The sequence below is a fragment of the Erithacus rubecula genome (assembly GCF_903797595.1).
Source record: "Erithacus rubecula genome assembly, chromosome: 2".
NCBI lineage: Eukaryota > Metazoa > Chordata > Aves > Passeriformes > Muscicapidae > Erithacus > Erithacus rubecula.
This window is the reverse complement of record NC_136685.1, coordinates 39,045,058-39,063,081: the sequence shown is the minus strand read 5'-3', so window position 1 is coordinate 39,063,081 and position 18,024 is coordinate 39,045,058. Positions and strand designations below refer to the sequence as shown.

General features: G+C 39.5%; 1 protein-coding gene across 11 annotated transcripts in view; it reads left to right on the top strand.

Moving 5' to 3' along the window:
* Window positions 1-18,024, top strand: part of USP45 (ubiquitin specific peptidase 45) — a 495,013-nt gene that overhangs the window by 445,572 nt on the left and 31,417 nt on the right. For 4 of the 11 annotated variants that reach the window (XR_013776915.1, XM_079327727.1, XM_079327725.1 and 1 more), the window contains exons 2-5: window positions 7,822-7,931; window positions 9,967-10,136; window positions 11,646-11,749; window positions 12,108-12,208. Coding sequence is in view for 10 of the 11 variants with exons in the window: in XM_079327727.1 (XP_079183853.1) it covers window positions 7,832-7,931; window positions 9,967-10,136; window positions 11,646-11,749; window positions 12,108-12,208 (475 nt within the window). In the remaining variant the exon portion in view is untranslated. Of the gene's footprint in view, window positions 1-35; window positions 258-2,482; window positions 2,624-7,800; window positions 7,932-9,966; window positions 10,137-11,645; window positions 11,750-12,107; window positions 12,209-18,024 lie in introns of those variants that run through there. The other 7 variants (XM_079327723.1, XM_079327730.1, XM_079327722.1 and 4 more) reach the window with 7 other exon arrangements.

Genomic DNA, 18,024 nt, shown 5'->3' with positions numbered 1-18,024 from the left:
GGGTGCGGGCCGGGGGCGGTGGGAGGGGGCTCAGCCCCGGGCCGGGCGGGCCGCCCCTCCCCGCCGCCGCCGGCGCCCGCGGCAGCGCTGTCCGGCGGTTCTCCCGCCGGGCTGGTGGCCAAGTGCGGCTCGTGTTCGGTCACGGGCGACGAGCTGCTGGTGGCGAGCGCTCGCTGTCGGCGTGGAGCGGGTTAACCCTGCCGAGAGATGAGAACGGCAGCGCTGGGCCGCCTCCGTGAGCCGCAGCGCGTCCCTCGGTGTGTTAGGCGGGGCGCAGTCGGTAGCAGCTCCCGCGGGCGGGTTGAGCGCAGGTCCCGGTCGCTTGGCGCAGGGTGGGGGCTGCGCTGGGCCCGGCTCCGCGCTGCGGCTGCCGCCCCAAGGGTGCTCGGAGCCGCCCGTGCCCGGCGATTAGATGACAGCCCGGTACCGGCCCTCGCGGTTCTAAACCCGTGGCTGCATCTCTCCACATTTTATTTGTTATTGGGATTCTCTGATTTAATTCCTGGAGGTTTTTTTTTTTCCTTTCTTTTGCTGTCATGTCCTTTACTTTAAGACTTTGTCCTGCCCTTGCTATAGCTGTGTTGCTTCTTGCACTGTTAAGCAGGGTATGCATGGCAGCGTATTAAACATAGGTTCAGTAGAATGAAGACATCAAGAACGTAGAAGCAGATGGCAATAGCTGCAGGTGTAGCACTGTGTTCTAGTTGCATGTCATCTTTAACTACGAGTATTTCCCAATTCCGTTAAATAATCCTCTCATGCAAGCATAAAGAACAGACTTGTATTTAAAGGATTCTTTCTGTGGTTGTTTTCTAGCTTTTGAAACAGAAACACAGTAGTGGCACCAGCAAGTGCAAGCTTGAAGCAGATTATGCCTTTGGGAAATTGTTCTCATGTTTACTACATTTGTAAATATTTTGTCAGATTTCTTCATGAAATATTGAAGAACTGGTGCTCTGTAGCTTTATTTCTGTGAGATTCACAGAACTGCTGCTAGTGTCTCAGGGGTTCTGTTTTGAGCATCAGTTGTAGATTGAGGACAAGTTGTTCCACTTCAGACATGCCATCAAAGCAAACTGGGGCAGTCTGTGTGGAGGAAGAAAATGGAATTAAATTTTTTGTTGTTGATGGCAAGACTTATACTTTCTAAGAGCTCAAACTAGTGGTAAATTACTGTGTTACCTGTTCTGCCCTTACTGATGAACCAGCTCCCACAAAACCCTTCTAGAACAGATAGAAAGTTATGGGCAGCCATTGTCTGCCTTTACTCCAACTCAGCCCTTTAGGCAGAGGTGCAGCCAGAGTCTTAGCTTATAGTATTGTCTTGTGTGGGTTTCAGCCTTCTCACACACATACTGCAACCATAGTTCTTTTTTTCTTTCTTGGAATTCACAGAATTAGCACTTCTCCAAAGTTCATCCTTTGCTCATATTGCCCTTTATTTCCTGTTATGACATTTTGGACTGCCTTTTCTCCAGTTTTTGGCCACAAAGTTATCCTGGCAAGGTACTGTGAGTTTGCTGGTTACTTTCCAGCTCTTTCTGTTCTTATGCCCTCAGATTTTGTGTAGTGATGGTACAGTAACCTTGATGTTTGTATCATGGAGTGCACAGTCTGTCATCTGACTACCTTTTCACATACAAAGTTTTCACTTGCAAGCCAACATCATTAGTTATAAGCTATGGCTCTTCTTATGCTACTGAGGTGTTTTGCATTTTAAAGGATGAATTTTCTAGAAAGACCTATGTTGGACCACACATTCATCTACCCAGATGTTTTCCCCTTTTGGTATGTTATAAAATAATTCCAGACATCTAATGTGGGATAGAGAATATGAACGAAAGTTGCAATTTGCTTTATGGAGCTGGATGTTGCCAGGTGTATCTGAAATTTTCCATAAAACTTTGCTGTAAGATATTAGCAGAAATATGTTGTTAAAATGCTGCTGTTTTTGCCCACTCAATGCTTCAATATACTCTAGTCATAAACCCACTTACAGAGTCTTTTCATTTTTGTTTCTGGACATATCTGGCTTCTGTTCATCCTTAGAGGTAATTTTTCTGTGGCAGGTGGTTTTAGAAGGAAATCTGAGGGGGATTTTGAAGGATATGAACATGAAAGTTGATAGAACATACTTAGCATGGGCAGCTGGCTAAATCAGATTACTGGAAGTGAGAGATGCTATGAAATGTTTACTCATTTGGAAAGTTGTATCTGGTGGTCCAAAGCCTCCATCTCACTCCTTGCTCAAAAAGTACATCAGTATCTCACCCTTTTTAGGACTAATACAACATCAAGATTGGCGTTTGAGCTCCAGTGACAGTGTAGGATGTGTGATGTGCCTTTGGGCTAGGAAATCTTGGAGATGACGCTTTCAGAATTTCAGATGACATTTTCCAGGGGAAGAAGCTCCGCTGCCACTACCAGTCAGCAATTCTGGTCCTTTTACTGCTCTCGCAGGCAGCGGGGGCTTGTTTTCCACAAAGGTTTTGGTGGCTGTCAGAGCGCTGAGCCTTCTGCCTGCTGATGGGTGACACTGCCCAGCTGCTGACCGTGATGGATGTGCTGCCTGTTTTGATTGGGTGACACTTGGTCTAGTGGCCAGCAAGGCAAAGTGCCACAGGTAATGCTCGGAACAGACGTCCGAAATATATCAACTTGCGGCTTGCATCAAAACATGTAGCAGTTCTGTGGAGGATCTGACATTACTGATCCATACAGGGACCTTTCACAGATGTGTTTCTGAGCATCTTTGGACTTAATCTGCACATCTGTGCTGTTCCTCCACCCCTTTGCTGCAAGGCTGCTCTTGACAGCTGGACAGTTCTGTTAAGTCACATGAAAATGCTTATTTTTCCCTGTATTCAGTGTGTGCTCTTCCCTTTCAGTGTGACACAGGTTAATCCTTGCATTAGCAATGTAAAATGATACAATTTTAACTTGAAAGTTTGACAACAAGTTGTAAGACAGCTAGGATTTAGGCTACCTCAGATGAATTGAGGGATTGAGGTAAATTATTTGCCCCAGCTTTTCTTTGAATTCAGGCGATCACTGATATCTAACTATACTGGTTTCTCAGCTAATGGACAGTCCTACTGGGAGAATATTATCAATATCCAAAATAGTACCTGAAGATTATCTGTAGACTCATTTGGCTACATTTCGTAGGATCAGTATGCTTAGATAGGCTGGTGGGTTTTGCATAATTTTTATCATTTGCATTCTAGTAAGGCAGCTATAATCCTTCTAGTTAATCAAGAGTCAGGAAAATATTGTCATAGGTATTACACAGATGAGAACAAAAATGTGGGACTTGTCTGAAAGAGCTCACACCTTAATAATAAGAGGAAGGGAAAAGTGGATCTAGGCATATGGAAGCAGGATATGATACTAATCAGTGCAGCAGGTTATTTCTCTAATGTACTGGTAGTCTGGTCTGTGTTTCTTGTGAGTATCATGGTGAAGGTACAGCATGGGAAGACTCACTAAGGTGACACATTTCAACATTTAATAAGTGAACTGTAGACATTCTAGGAGGAGGCACTCATCTTCCAAGTGAGAAGTGCAAGATGATAAGATGGGAAAAGGTTTCGGGAAGTGGAGGTGGGGAAGTCAGTTTGCTTCTCCAATGTCTCTTGCATAAAGATGCTGCAAAGAGGAATAACCTGGTGGGTTGGTTGGGTTGGTTTGGAAAAATGATTTTTAATTCACACTAGCCTTGTAACTTTTATTGGTCTTAGCTCTACTGAATTACTGTAAAATGTAAAATTTTAAAAAGTCAGTTATTTATTTTAGGAACTGCATTCAACTCTTGTAAATATCTAAATATATACTTTATGAAGTGTGTCAATTTTTAAATATAGGAATATTAATACTACTTCAAGCATATCTTACATTTAAAATAGTCTAAGCACACCGTAGATTTAACTTAACAAATTCAGCACATTGATTTTTGGCACTCTGTCAAATCTGAAGCTTTTAAAATTAGATAGGCAGATTGTTCTGCTGCTTTTGAAGTGGTTTGTTCTTTCTAGAATGGTGGAAATGATCTGTTGAGTGAGGAGGTTTTGCTCTTAATCAGCTTTTTGTAGGAAGATTTACATTAGGAGTCTTTTAAGAAGTAAAAAGTCAACTGAGAATAGCTAGTGATGGTAATGATTACACTTCAAACTCTTGTATCCTGAGCTCAAAGAATCTGAGCATGTTTGATGAGGATTCGTTCTTAGTTTTGTATTAAATTATTTTTTTAAAGGAAAAGGTTTAGTTTTTTCTAACCTAATATTTTATATTTTTATATTACAAAACTGTGTGATTTCTACTTAAGATTTTTACTGTGGGCTAAATAGAGATGAGGGTAGAGCTAACATACGTTCCAAACTCAGGTTTTTCTACCACAAAAATCAGTATATTTTTATTTGTCAGATTCATTAGTCAAATAATGTGTGCACCATGACTTGATTTTATGTATAAGAAATGAGAAACTTACATATTAAATACTTTAAGTCTTTAAATGTATTTAAAATGTTTTTTTCATCACAAAAGAAAACTTCAAGTGAAGATTCATGGTCACCTCTTTCTGTGTAGGAAAAGGATGAGAGTCTGTCTGCTTTGGGATATTCCATAGTTGGTGGCTGTAGATAGAAAATTTTCATTGGACATATTAAAAAAATATGAGAATCGATTGGAGAGATGCAAATCATGGGAATACTACCGTGGTTTTTAATCTTCAGTGTGTCAAGTTAATTTTGTCTGAATTGTTCTTTTTTGCCTGCTTGTCCTGAATGGCTTGTGCCTACAGCCAACAATAAGCTATATAGCATCCCTTTTGTTTTTTCTTAGCTATATTTTATGCTTTTTTAAGCCTGTTTGTTCAGGATTTTCATTCCAATAAATTCTCAAATCTTTTATTTCCCATAAACTAAAATATTCTGAGAAGTTATTTCTGAAACACCCTAAGTTTCTTCCTTGTTTAACTAAATTAAATACAATAATCAAATTCCTGACATAAACATTTTTAGTTTGAGATTATGTTGATTGATGTTGATCATGTTTTTATTAAATGGGATCTCTCATTTGTGATGTTCTCTGAATGTACTGGAAAAGGGCAAGCGGTACTCTATATACACTTGCATTGTAGATCATGTGGAGTAGCTCATTGCTCTTACCCCTGTGTCACACTTCCATGCTTTTCAAAATCAGGCACAAACCCTTTCTGTCTAGGTCCTTGATATGCTCTGGTTTTTCCAAGAGCTCACAGGTCAGTAAACATTGTCTGATGGATATCCGTCTATGTGCGTGTCTGTGAAAAGTAATTAATCTAATGGTCCGTGCTGTCTTTTCCTCTTAGTGAAAGGAGACTGAAAAGTGTCTGGGCTGTGCAGTGTGAATGCAGCTTCTTATGCCAGTGTTCATTTCTAATGCCATGTTGATTAGGTTGGGCTTAAATGCTGTGCTTTCAGTCATTCTGGGTATCAGCTGACACTTTTTTCCCCATGTCCTGAGGGTCCCTAGGATACAGATCCAGCAGTGGGCTGTGTTTGCTTTGATCCAGGTCGCATTACCTGTCCTATGGCCACAGGATTTCACAGGTGGGAAAGAGTTGCTTGTATTTCAGCTGATTGGGCCCACAATTATTTATTGGAGCTCTCTAAATGTACTGGTACGAAGATGACTTTCATTGGAGTGAAGTTTGTGGTTTGGACAGTCTTACATAATCTGTCCAAAGAGATCAAAATTATTATGCTGAAATGAGCTCGTAGATTGTTTATGTCAAAGTTGAATCACCTAAACACAGCTATGTTCCTTTAGGGGGGACACTTTTGCTGTCTTTGCCATTGACTCTTTGCATAATTTAGTGTAAGGTCTTGTGTTTTCTCACAGCAGCTCTACAGGCCCTACTGTTTGATGATGTCTTGATGAATCTTCTGCTCAGTTAGGTGGCAGTGTGATAAATGGTGATGGGTAGTTTCACATGAAACTTGGATATATGTGAGAAGCTGCCAAGGCAGAAAGACACAGTTGAAGTTGTTTGAGCCTCCTCATGTTTTAGGGATGTCAGGTTGCATGGCTGTTGATGGACATCAGGTGTGCTAACATATGTTGAAAATATATAGTCAAGAGCTGGAATATTTAGGTCTTTCTTACTGTATAAATAGAAATTGTCAACCCATGAAATGAGCAAAGCTGACTTCAGTGGCACTGCATGTCTAGGCTTTATAACCATAAGTATAGGAAAATTTGAAATCTGTAATTTAACAACATCATGGTATTTAATACAGCATAAGCTAATTTTTGTGTAAATGTAGCATTTGGCAAAAAAATGCCCTGTATTTTGAAGGCTTGAGGAGACATGAAACTGTTGATGCAAGGAAGCAGCGACTAAAGATTTCTTTCATACTCTAAAATTTGACTTGTCCAAAGCAAATCTCTAATGGATAGGGTCATGCAGAAAACATCTAGCACTGACAGTATTTAGGGATGTAGGGCAGATGCAGGGATGTCTATCCAAATGTGTAGGAACCTGGAACTGGAGTTCGGTGGTACAGATTGCCTGCTTTGCTTTGGGGAAGGCTGTTCGGATATGAGTGGTGGAGGTGCTCTGATATCAGTATTGATGACTGTTCTGCTGATTGGCTCAGTGGATAAGTAGGAGAGGGAATATTCTGAATGAAATATGCTGGTTGATTTCTGTGTCTCTCAGAGCTTCAGTAGTCTAAATGCATATACAGAAAAGATTAAAAGGTCTTAAGTAGACAAACTTGCTACACTTTGGCAAACTTAACTAAGCAATCTGTAGTAAAGAATATACCTTTTGCTATTCCCAAATGTAGGGCATTTTAGAGGTTTCCTGTACCTAATGTAGTAGCACAATTGAAAATCTTTGGTCCTGGTGACTCAGATGACATTACTAGCCTGTTTCTTGTACACAACAAGATGTCATTTTATTTCTGAACAGTGGCTCACATATTTGCAGTGTATGAGTATTTGACTATTTTACATTCGCATGTTTTGTATGTGAAAACACAGATCTGTTTTTGTGAATCACACTATTGAAAGACAAACTATAAACTAAGCCCCAGCAGCTGTCTGTATGATGCACAACTACAGTGGATTCACATTTAGATTTTGATTAAATGGCTGGTGTACTGAAATCTCTCAGGATTTTTTTTTTAAAGTTTACTGGCAAGTATTTATGCTTTAATTCTGTTCCTCATAGGACTCCTTGATTAATGACACATACTTCCTATGAGAGATTTCATCTTTGTGATTTCTCCAGTGTTTAATAAAGGGCTCAGTTTGCACTCCAGTCTGTCATTCCTTGTAGGATAGAACACATTAATTGGATTTGGAAGACTTTTTTATTTTCCTAAAGTGTTTGAAATTACTCAAAACCTTTAGGGAATGTGCCAACATAAATAATGACTGAAATCTTTCATAAGGGATATATGTTAAGGAGGAAAAACATTTATTCTGATGAAGTTTTTCTGGTATATTATGGTTATAACGACTTACTTTGCAATAGCAAGAATAAAGGAGATCTTAATACCTCAAATATTTAACACCACTGCCTAGAACTGAGAGTGCTTGTCCTCTTCTCCTGCAATTCATAGGGTCCTGTAGTGTGACTGGTATTATGACATTTCTAAGACTTCATTCTTGACACATTCATACTCCTTGCTATGCAATAGCTGGTATTAAACCGAACCTAAAACTCTGTGATCTTTGAATGTGTGATTTGATCTCGTGCTTTTAGAGTTCAAACTTGCTACATTCAGTGAAACTTTTCAATTAACAATAAAGTAACCTGTTTGTCTTTTCTAGTAAGCAACAGATGCGGGTGAAAGATCCATCAAGAACCAACCCTGAGAAGTCAAAAAGAAGCAAAAGGCCTAACAGGCCACAGGATGAGGACTCTTCAGATGATATTTCAGGTAAATACATGGGGTGATGTTTGACCTGAGGTTGAGGGCTAGTAACATCCATGTTGACTGATGAAAACCACCAATCATTGGTACCTTGAAATACTTCTCTTGCTTACATTTATAACAGAAGTATCCCTAGTCAAGTGTTTATGATGTGATCAGTTGTCACATGACATGACTTCCCTGAAGGGCTGGAGAGTTGGTTGATCTTTGATGACAACCTCTTCAAAGGGGATCTGTCCTTTCCTCTCCATGTGAGGTCAAGCACGCTTGGCAGGAGGCTGTGTGGCTGAACAGGGAGCTTCCACCTGAGCTCAGAGGGAAAAAGGAATGGCAGAGAGGGTGGAGGCAGGTTTGGGCTACCCTTGCAGAGGTCTAGAATGTTCAGGATTAGGGATTAGGTAAAGTGACTTCAGTTAGAATTGGATCTGGTGAGGGGTGGAAAGAGTAAGATGAGCCTGTATGGATACAGTGGCAGTAAAATGAAGACTAGGGTGGGTATAAACCTGCTGTGTGAGGGGCCAGGGATTCTAGGGACACAGAATATGGGAAAAGACTGAGGAACTCAATCCTTCTTTTGCTTCTGTCTTCACATGTAAGCTCTGCACTTGATCCTCCCTAGCTCCTGACCTTAAAACAAATTGGATGCACACAAGTCCATGGGGTCAGATGGAATGCATCTGAAAGTGCTGAGAAAATGGGTTGATGTTATTGTGAGGCTGTGCTCTGCCATTTCTTCATGGCAACAAATTGAGGAGGGTAGTTGATGTGCAAGTGGATAGGTCTGCCATTCAGAGGGACTTAGACTGTCTGGAGAAATGGGCAGACAGAAACTTGTCAGTGTCCAGCAATGGCAAGTGCAGAGTTTGGCACCTGGGCATAACCACATGCCATTACAGGGTGAGAAAACAGCTTTGCAGAAAAGGTCATGGGGGTCCTAATGCACACACTGAATAAACCCAAGCTGTGCTGTTTGTGCCTACTGTAAGCAGGATTGTATTAATGAGAGTACAGGGTGGGCAGGTGATTCTTTCCATCTCTTCAGCACTTGTGGGTCTTCAGTGGGAGAACTGTGCCCAGTTGTGGCTCCCTCTTACAAGGAAGGCTGACTTGTCAGTGAGGCCAGTGGTTCACCCTCTCCACATTTTTAAGGAGATTAGAACATCATGTGGGAAGAGGGGTTGAAGGGGATGTCTTTGTTTAGCCAAGTGAGTGAAGGTATAATTTTTTTCATTGACTACCTGATGGTAGTTACAAAGAAGTTAGAACCAGATTCTTGTAGGAGGTCCCACAATGAGAGAACTAGAGGCAACAGATGAAATTTAGAGCATGGAAATTTGACAAAGTGTGAGGAAATTTATTTTATATTCACTCCAAGGGTAGTTAGAGAGAAACCTGCTTTTCTAGTGAGTTGGTGAAGCCTTAGTCCTTGAGGATACTCAACACTCAGTTGAAAAAAGCCATGAGCAAACAGATCTAAATTAGTATTTGCGTTGCTTTAAGTGAGGGCTTGGACAAGATGGCCTTCAGAGGTTACTTCAAACCTTGCTTATTCTGTGATATAGTGAAATTTGTGCAAAAAATACAATAGAGAAGAATGGTTGATATTCACATTCAGAATGAGCAGTTGTAGCAGAGATGCATAGTATTAGAAATTCTTTCTTTATGGGTTGAAAAGCGGTCAATGGCCTGTGCTGTTGTATGCAAAAATAGATTTATCTATTATTTTATTGTCAAAAAATGGGGAAATTAGTTTTGTACAAAAGTAATCCTTGTACTTTTGTACAAAGTAGTTTATCTGGTTTTAAGAGGTGGCATTTATTGACTTGAAAAGAATTTCCATTACGGAAAGACTGAAAGAGATTCCTTCAGAAAATTCAGTATGTGGGGAGCAGCTGGCTTCTCTTTCCTACTTTAATTCTTTACTGGGTTTTTTTTCCTAATGCTGAATTAATTGGAGGTTATGGTCTTTCAGTGTACATGTGCTGTCTCTCCTAGCCATTATTTTTGATGGCTAAAAGCGAGTTTGTGTTATTTTCTGTAGGGCTGACCTGCCAGCACGTGAGCCAGGCAGTGGACGTGCATCATGTGAAGAGAGCGGTGGCTCAGAGCGTGTGGTCAGTCTGTGCAGAGTGCCTCAAGGAGAGGCGGGTGAGCGATGGTGAGCCCGTGGCACCTTCAGACATCTGGCTGTGTCTCAAGTGTGGCTCTCAGGTAAGCATGTGCTCTCCCTTTGCAGAGGTGGAGTTTCTAAAGGTACCACTGTTGTGGATCCTTGTCTGTTTGGCACCTCATTACCTCCAGAGGAACAGTGTGATGTAAGTGCTTGGTTGTGAGAGTCCCTGCTTCAGCTTCCTGGGGAAGTGGGATGTGACCTTATGGTCCTGTCTCGGTTTTTGGCAGTGTTTGGGGTTAGCTTTATGTATCACAGTGCCATGTGGCATCATGATTAGTGATGGTCCTGCCTTTTCTCTGTTTTTATCTGCATCCTCTTGCCACTTAAAAAGAATTGACTCTGGGAACTGTATGGCTGCAAAATGCATCCCTTCAGCTGGCTCCTCTGGCAGAAGTTCCCATAAATAGGAGAATGAAAAGCCAAACATATTGCTGAATGAGCTTGTGCTGTGGACACTCAGTTGCTAAATTTGATTAAAACTGGGGAGAAAGGACTGTGCTGGAGTGAGAATGCTGCTCCTGTGGCAACTAGCCATTAGATGGGATCAGTTATAATGTCATGGCCTCAGAGTTTAAATGACAGGTCCTGACGCCAAGGTCAGGATTTCTGACCTTTCACAGATTTCTGCCCTGGGAGTGAAGTAAAGTAAAATTTTTTCTTGATATAGCAAAGTTCAATTTATGGGCAGTGTCAGTCTTGGTTCAGCCAATAGTTGCCTGAACAAAGCATTTCACAATTTTAATGGAATTTCAGTAGATTCTATTATAGAAAACTAATTTCAGTAGATTTTACTATAGAAGCCAGCTCCTACCAGTATAGTATGAATAGATTTGATTTTGCAAAGAAACATGCTAAGATAGTTAACTAGATCTGAGGAGGACTCATAAATCTTGTTTGAAAAATTTCTGTTAAGGAGGGCTTTTAAAATGAGTTAATTCTGTGTGCTTCTTCATGTTCATGCTGTTCACAGTTTCTAAAACTCATGCCTGTTCAGAGACCAGTTCTGGTTCTAAGTTCCCACTTTGTTCATACTTGAACAATTGCAAATGCTTTCTCTTGATATTGCTGTACCTAAATAGTATGTTCTAAGCAGCTTTGTAGCACAAAGCACTTTAAGTACTTTTTTTGTTTGCTGTCTGGAATGCATTTGACATTCTTGAGCAGTGAGGGTTACCTATGCTGTCCTCTTCCGTATATTTTGTGGACCAAATATGCTACATAGTTGTTTCATTCACAATTACTAAAGCATTCTTGCTTTTGTGAATGGTATAATTTTTTGTCTGTTAATATTTATTTATCTGAGAGCTAGGAATTATTTTTATTCAGCTAGAACAAACTTTATAAATCTCTATATTTTCAAGTGATTTTTCCACGTAGAAAAGATGAGAATGCTAAATCCTCTCTATCTTTATGGATGCTAAATAAGTAGGGCAGAGTAGCTTCTTGTCTGGTTTTGAAAAGTGGAGTTTTTGTAGTTTATTTACTGATAATACAGTCTTTTCCTTCTTCCTTCCCCCCCCTTCCTGGGTTGATGTGTCTGTTTTTAGGGATGCAGTAAGAATTCGGAAGGCCAGCATTCTCTGAAACACTTCCAGACTGCCCGCACAGAGCCTCATTGTATCGTTATCAACCTCAGCACGTGGATCATATGGTAAGAATCACTGTGCAGGCTGGTGTGTGCCTGTGTGCAAGGACTTCACAAAGCTTAAAGCAGTGTCTTCTCATGATAAAGAATGATTCTGATAGATAAAATGAATGCTTTCTCTAGAGGAAAGGTGGTAGGCTTTCTGGAGGCAATATGTGTTTGTCCTTTGTATTCTCTGAAGTTATTTAAATCGGGAAGGACCACAGTGAATTGGGACTGATCTGTAGAAGAGCATGTATGAGATGAAGGAATTCAATTCTATTCCATTTTTTAGTGTGAAAATTGAAACTGAGAGCTTAAGTGCTTTGTGTAAGTTTTGCTAGCAGATAGCCCTGAATTCCAGTTTGTTTTTTATTTTGTTTAGGTGTTATGAATGTGATGAAGAGCTGTCAACGCATTGCAACAAAAAGGTTCTGGCTCAGATAGTTGACTTCCTTCAAAAACACGGTGCCAGGGCTGAACCAAGTAAGTTTGCACAAATAGTTTTATCTGGAGACACCTGTAACGTACTGTCCCTAAAAATAAACATTTCAGATTTTGAGTCTTGTTAAAAATACAAATGAAAAGTTATGTACAATGTGACTGTAATGTAATTTATAATTGCAAAGCTACTTGGGGAAGTAATGCCTGTCAAAACGTAGTGTCACTTTTTTTTCTCCAGTATGATTGTATTTTAAAAATACTTTGGGCACTGCAGGACAGTTTTTCCAAATTTTGTCTTTACCAAAGAAGGTTTACCATAGAGAAGTTGCTACCTTAAAGAAGACAAGGCCATATAAATTAATAAATTAATAATAAATTAATGCATAAAAATTTATCGAAGTGTACTCTATACATTTACTATAGATTAATTTAATTTTCTTGGTATGGATGTATCACAGCTTAAATTTTTCTGATTTAAACTTGCTGTCTACAGCTAGATTTGTTTAAATGCATTTTCTGGTACTCTGTTGTTGCAGGTCATGTCCATTTTTACTGTTTGATTTTAATTGACAGAATGGTCCTTTCTATTAAAAAAGATAGTATTAAATTATTTTCTTATATTAGGAGCATACTATACCTTCTTAATATATGGGATAGTCGATAGAACTTTCTATGTGTGGCCCTTAGCTGTCTACTCTGGATAATGTTGATGTTTTTCATCCCTGCTGTAACATACTTGGCAGCATTTCTGGCTTGTGACTTAGGGCATTGAATTCCACATTTGCTTCTCAAAACTCATCTTGACTAAACTTTTAAAACAATTGGTTGCATCTTTTGACAATGATGATCAGCCAGTTAGAAGTAAGAAAGAATGGTTGCCTTACAGAATTACACTTAGTATTCTTCTAGCTGCATGTGCATAAATCCTACTGGCTTTAAGAGATGTTGCATATTTTTGAGGGAAAAAATGAAGGGCTGCTTAAAAATACGTATTTTGATTTAGTCACAAGTTGTATATTAAATTATTCAACTTTAATAAATGGATATATTGCTACCTTTTGCATTTTTTTTTTCTTGGTGCAGTGAAAATACAGCATGTGCTTTTTGTTCTCAGCTTTAGTTTCAAATTTATAGTTTCAAATAAATGTGTGTTGCAGCTTTGTTGCAGATGAAAATGCTGTGGTGGTTTTTTTTCAGTTAATGTAATGAAAACAATTTTATTCCATTTTTGTACTCCTGGATAAGACTTTCTGAGTGATACAACTCATGGTTTAGATTCTTAATTTGTGAAACTTCAAAACATCTAAAGCTTTCAGATGAAAAAGTTTAGAAGTTTTCTGTGAAATATCTTAAATTAAGCAACTTAAATTCCAGACTAACTTAGGAGAAGTAATCATATTTATAGCAGAGCAGGGTGTCATATGTTTCTGCTGTATATGCATTTGTGTTTAATTTTGATACTCTGTTTTGAAAATGCTTACATTTCATGTAGGTGTTTGCTGATACAACTGGAAAAACTTTGCTGTAACTGGAGTCAATTTTTTTGTTTTTGTTTTTTGGTTTTTGGTTTTTTTTTTTGTTTGTTTTGTTTTGTTTTGTTTTGGTTTTTTTTGTTTAGGGCTTAGACATAGCCTTGCAGGATGCCTGCCTTGGCAGTGAGAGGAATGAGTGTGGCAGGGTTGCTCCTGCAGGGCAGTCCCATCTCCTGCTCCATTCTGGGAAAGAGTTGAGGCTCAAGTGCAGGATTGGATTCCCACATAAGGCGTGTGTGTGTACTTCAGTGATGTTTTAAAGGTGATAGTCTGTGACCCTCCCCACTCTGTCTGTGTTCAGCTGTTGGGATTGCATTCCTGAAAGCTCTGGGAATGTTGGCCCAAAGATGATTTCTTGCATTTTCCTGAGTGGCAAGGAAAAGACAGAAAAGCTCTTTGCCTGGGCATGTCTGTTACTTTGGGCCAGGCTCCTTGCTGGAAGAGCTGGAAAACAGCCGTGTATTCATAAATGGCTGGTGTGCATGACAGGGAGCTCCCCACCAGAATTGGCACTCTTGGTTCATTTTGATAAATGGCAGACTTGGTACTTCCCCTACTGAAATCTGAGGTTTTTTTCTTTTCTTTAAATTAGGCTATCTTTAGGGATCTGGAAAAAACAAAATCTGAAATTGAAGTGTAATTCATGCTGTTGTCTAGAACACAAGAGGACATGATGTATTACTGTGAAAATTAACTCTACTTTTGTTTTGATTTAATTTTTTTTAGTGTAACATTTTATTTCATGTTTCATTGATATTTTTGGTGTAATTATAATTCTTTAAATTATTAGTTGGTATCGATTTTATTTTATATATTCACTCCTTAAAAACATAATCTGATTTAAAAAAATGAAAAATAACTTGTGAGAAACAAGTAATGTAAAACTGATAATTAATTCATATTTCTCACTTAAAAATCAGTCTTGTGCTTTTTTTCCCCATTGCTTTTCCTTTTCTTTCTAAAAAAGCAGTCAAAGTGAAGTGAAGACAGTTCTCATAGCAGAATGTGGCACTGTAACAAGAATTCATCTTATGTCTAGATTTCTTTCTATTGTAACAACTGGTTGGCATGGTGCATCATTAAAATTCAAATAGCATTGTGTAGAAATTTCTGTAGAAATGCAGTATGAATGTGGATTAAGTAGCAAATGAGGGCTGCTAGGATTTTTTTACTTTTTTTTTTCAGTTCTCAAAAGTGCAGGATTCATTTAAAGATAAAATGATCAGTTGCAACATGTGAGGGAGGGTTATATAGATTTCCTAATTAATGCATCTTGGAAAATAAACAAAAGCAAAATGCTTGTCATTTGGTACTAATGTGGTGGAATAGTGTGGCAGCAGGATCCCTGCTTTTCATTTGGCCTCTCATAAAGATTCAACTTCACTTCAGCTGTAAAAATGTGCAAATTACATTACTACTACATGACTGACTTTTGTAATTACATTAAGCGATTGAGATAAATCCCAGTGCTGGGTTCCCAAAAGAATGCTTGCAGCTGTGTGATTTTCACATCTGATCCTATGGTTTGTTGTACCCAGCAATGCCTGCTCTTTTCTTTTTTTTTCCCCCTTTTTTTTTCAGAGGAGTCTGTTTGGTTAAGAGGTCATGTTGGGCACAAGCTGGAAGAAAAAAGCAAGATTGCTTTCTAGGGTGTACCACCCAGAAATTTGTTTTGTGGAGAAGGTTAGCAGGCCGTGATGATTTCCACAGAAAGGCAGGTGCAGTATTGTCCGTGTGGCACACTTGTGAGCTTCACATGGACATAATGCACATGTAGTACACAGGAACCATGCTGAGACATTGCAATCTGTGTGTCTGCTCATTTACTGGAGAAAACAAATTGTTTTGCAGACTTAAAAGTGAATCTTATGTGTATTTTCCTTTACAAAAACGAAATTATATGTTGTTGGAAACATAAGATTGCATACTTTTTATAGAGCAGTTAATTTAATTGGTTTGTGTGGCAGTAGAATGGGAAGGAAGAAGATATATTCTCAAATTCTGTAGTTAAATTTCTTGTTGGGGAGGCAAGCAGGGGAGTGAGGTTTGGCTAGTAAGTTCAGCTGCCTGGATTTGCCAATAAATGAAAGTTAGAAACTTAATTTTTGTTTTGATGGTTGTAATTTATGTGTAAAAATAGATACAATTTTACTGTACATTTGAGAGTTGCAGACTTGTATGGAAAAACAGGTACTGTGATAATAACTTTGCAGATTTGCATTCTTCTGTGGATATTAGCAATTAACAAAGATCATATTAAAAAAAACGGTGTTCTTTCCTAAGTGACTTTTACTACATGTAGTTTGGAGTCATGGAAGACCATTCTATCTACTTAAAATTAACTATTAAAATAAAACAGATTATGTTGATTCTCTGAATCTGAAATACACTCTGGCAGAAGGGCTTTTGTTATTGGTCAGAAATTTTCTTTCAAATTTGCTTACTTGCTAGTAAGCTCCTTGCAAAGGAATGAAAACTGAATCATTGACAAAAAAATTTTTAGGCATTCTGTCATTTTTAACCACAGACTCTTTACCTTTCCTGTCCACGTACTTATTTTCTTGTGAGGTGTAACACAAGTCATCTGAGTGTAGAGGATCAAAGGAGATCCTTGAACAGGTTGCTCTTCTACACTGTGCAGATGTCTTTTCTAGTATATAACATTGTGGCAAGACTCAGAGAAATAAAATAATAAAATTGTTAAAAAACCCTAAAATTAGTTCATAATCTTTGATTTGGTAGGGTTGTAACACTGCTAGAGAAATTGGTCTTTTAAAATATGAAGCTAGTGACCATTTCAGAAGAAAACCAGGCTATTTTTCTAAAGGTTGCAGTCTCATTGTTGTACAATGTTGAAAAAGAAATCTGAATTTTTTAGATAAAAAAGGAGTGCCAGACAATTTTGTAGCATTTCATAGTACAGCATGATGAGAATTTGGTAAAAGACAGGCAGTCTATTAACCTTGCTTTTACTGTGAAGACCTTCAGCTGAAGTACCAGAGTAGTATTCAATAGAAAAGGCTCGACCTTGGAATAAAAGTGCATATTCCTGGAACCCTTATTTTTAATTAAAAAAAAAGTTGCACTGAAAAGATGAGCAAAAGTACTTGCTCCCCTGGCTGAAAAAGAAATGTGATGTCATTTATTGTCTTGCTTGCATACCATCTGCACCCCCAGACACAGCTCAGTTTCAGCAAAGGCAGTGCAGAAGCCCATGTGCGCTGAAAATGTTTAAAATGCTGGCAAAACAAATTGATAGGGAACCCACAATAAGTTTCCTTTTGCAAGGGGAAGTGTCAGCCCCGTGTGTGTTTGTACATCTGGTGCAGTAAGTGGCTCTGCTTTGTGGGATGAGCCCTTGTCTAAGCTAATATTTGGCTTAGGAACCTCAGTCACTGCCCACAAGGCTGGTGCTGAGCAGCTGTGGGACAAAGCAGTGTTCCTGCCTTGGGAGAGTTTATGGGACAGGACCACAGGTGAGCAGAGCAGGCACAGGAGAAGCTGAAGAAAAAAGCAGCAAGACAAGGGTGCTTTGCAGGCAGTAGGTGCAGCAGAGGAGCAGCTTCTGCTGCCCTTCTTCCCAGGGCTCTGGTGGGAAGGGGGCTTTCTGCATGTAGGAGAGCAGGCTGTTGTTGGGAGGCTTTGCCAAGCATGAGGCTGTGTCTGTGTACAGAAGCAGCTGATAATGGTGGGTACTGACCTGGTGTCTATGGAGAGGTGGTCAGTAGGGTGGGGTGATCTGGATGGAGAGCTGGGCAATGCGTTTTGGCAGAATGCTCAAGTAGAGTGTCTGCAGCCAGATACACTTTGTCAAAGGAAGATAAGGTTCTGGTGATCAAGGCACAGCTTAGGTGAGGGTTTTCCTTGTATGGCTGCTTCAGAAAGGTCACCTCTGCAGCAAAACAGCAGGAAGAGTCTGACAGAGGGACATAGTCTGAATGTGAGTCCCAGGCACAGTGGGATACTCTGTCCCTGCTGGGGACGGACAGGCTTGCCAAGGGCTGATACCCATACTACCTGAGAAGGGCAGAGAGCTTGAGGGTCACCATGTCAATTCTCTAAAAGATGAGTTAACTAACGACAGAAATCTGTCTGAATTTAATTACCTCTGTGCTTTGCACCTATCTTGCTGTCATTAATGTTAACAAGGTCCTTTATAACAAATATTGCTGCATGTGGACGAATTACTTGGACTACTTCTTTTATTCTGTTAGCCAGTAGCTGTAGGTGCTTGTGGGCAGCAGCAGATGACAGCCATTTTGATGGAATCCTTCAGCTGGGATCCTTGTGTATGTTCTGGCTTAAAAGTCACTTTTCATACCCAAA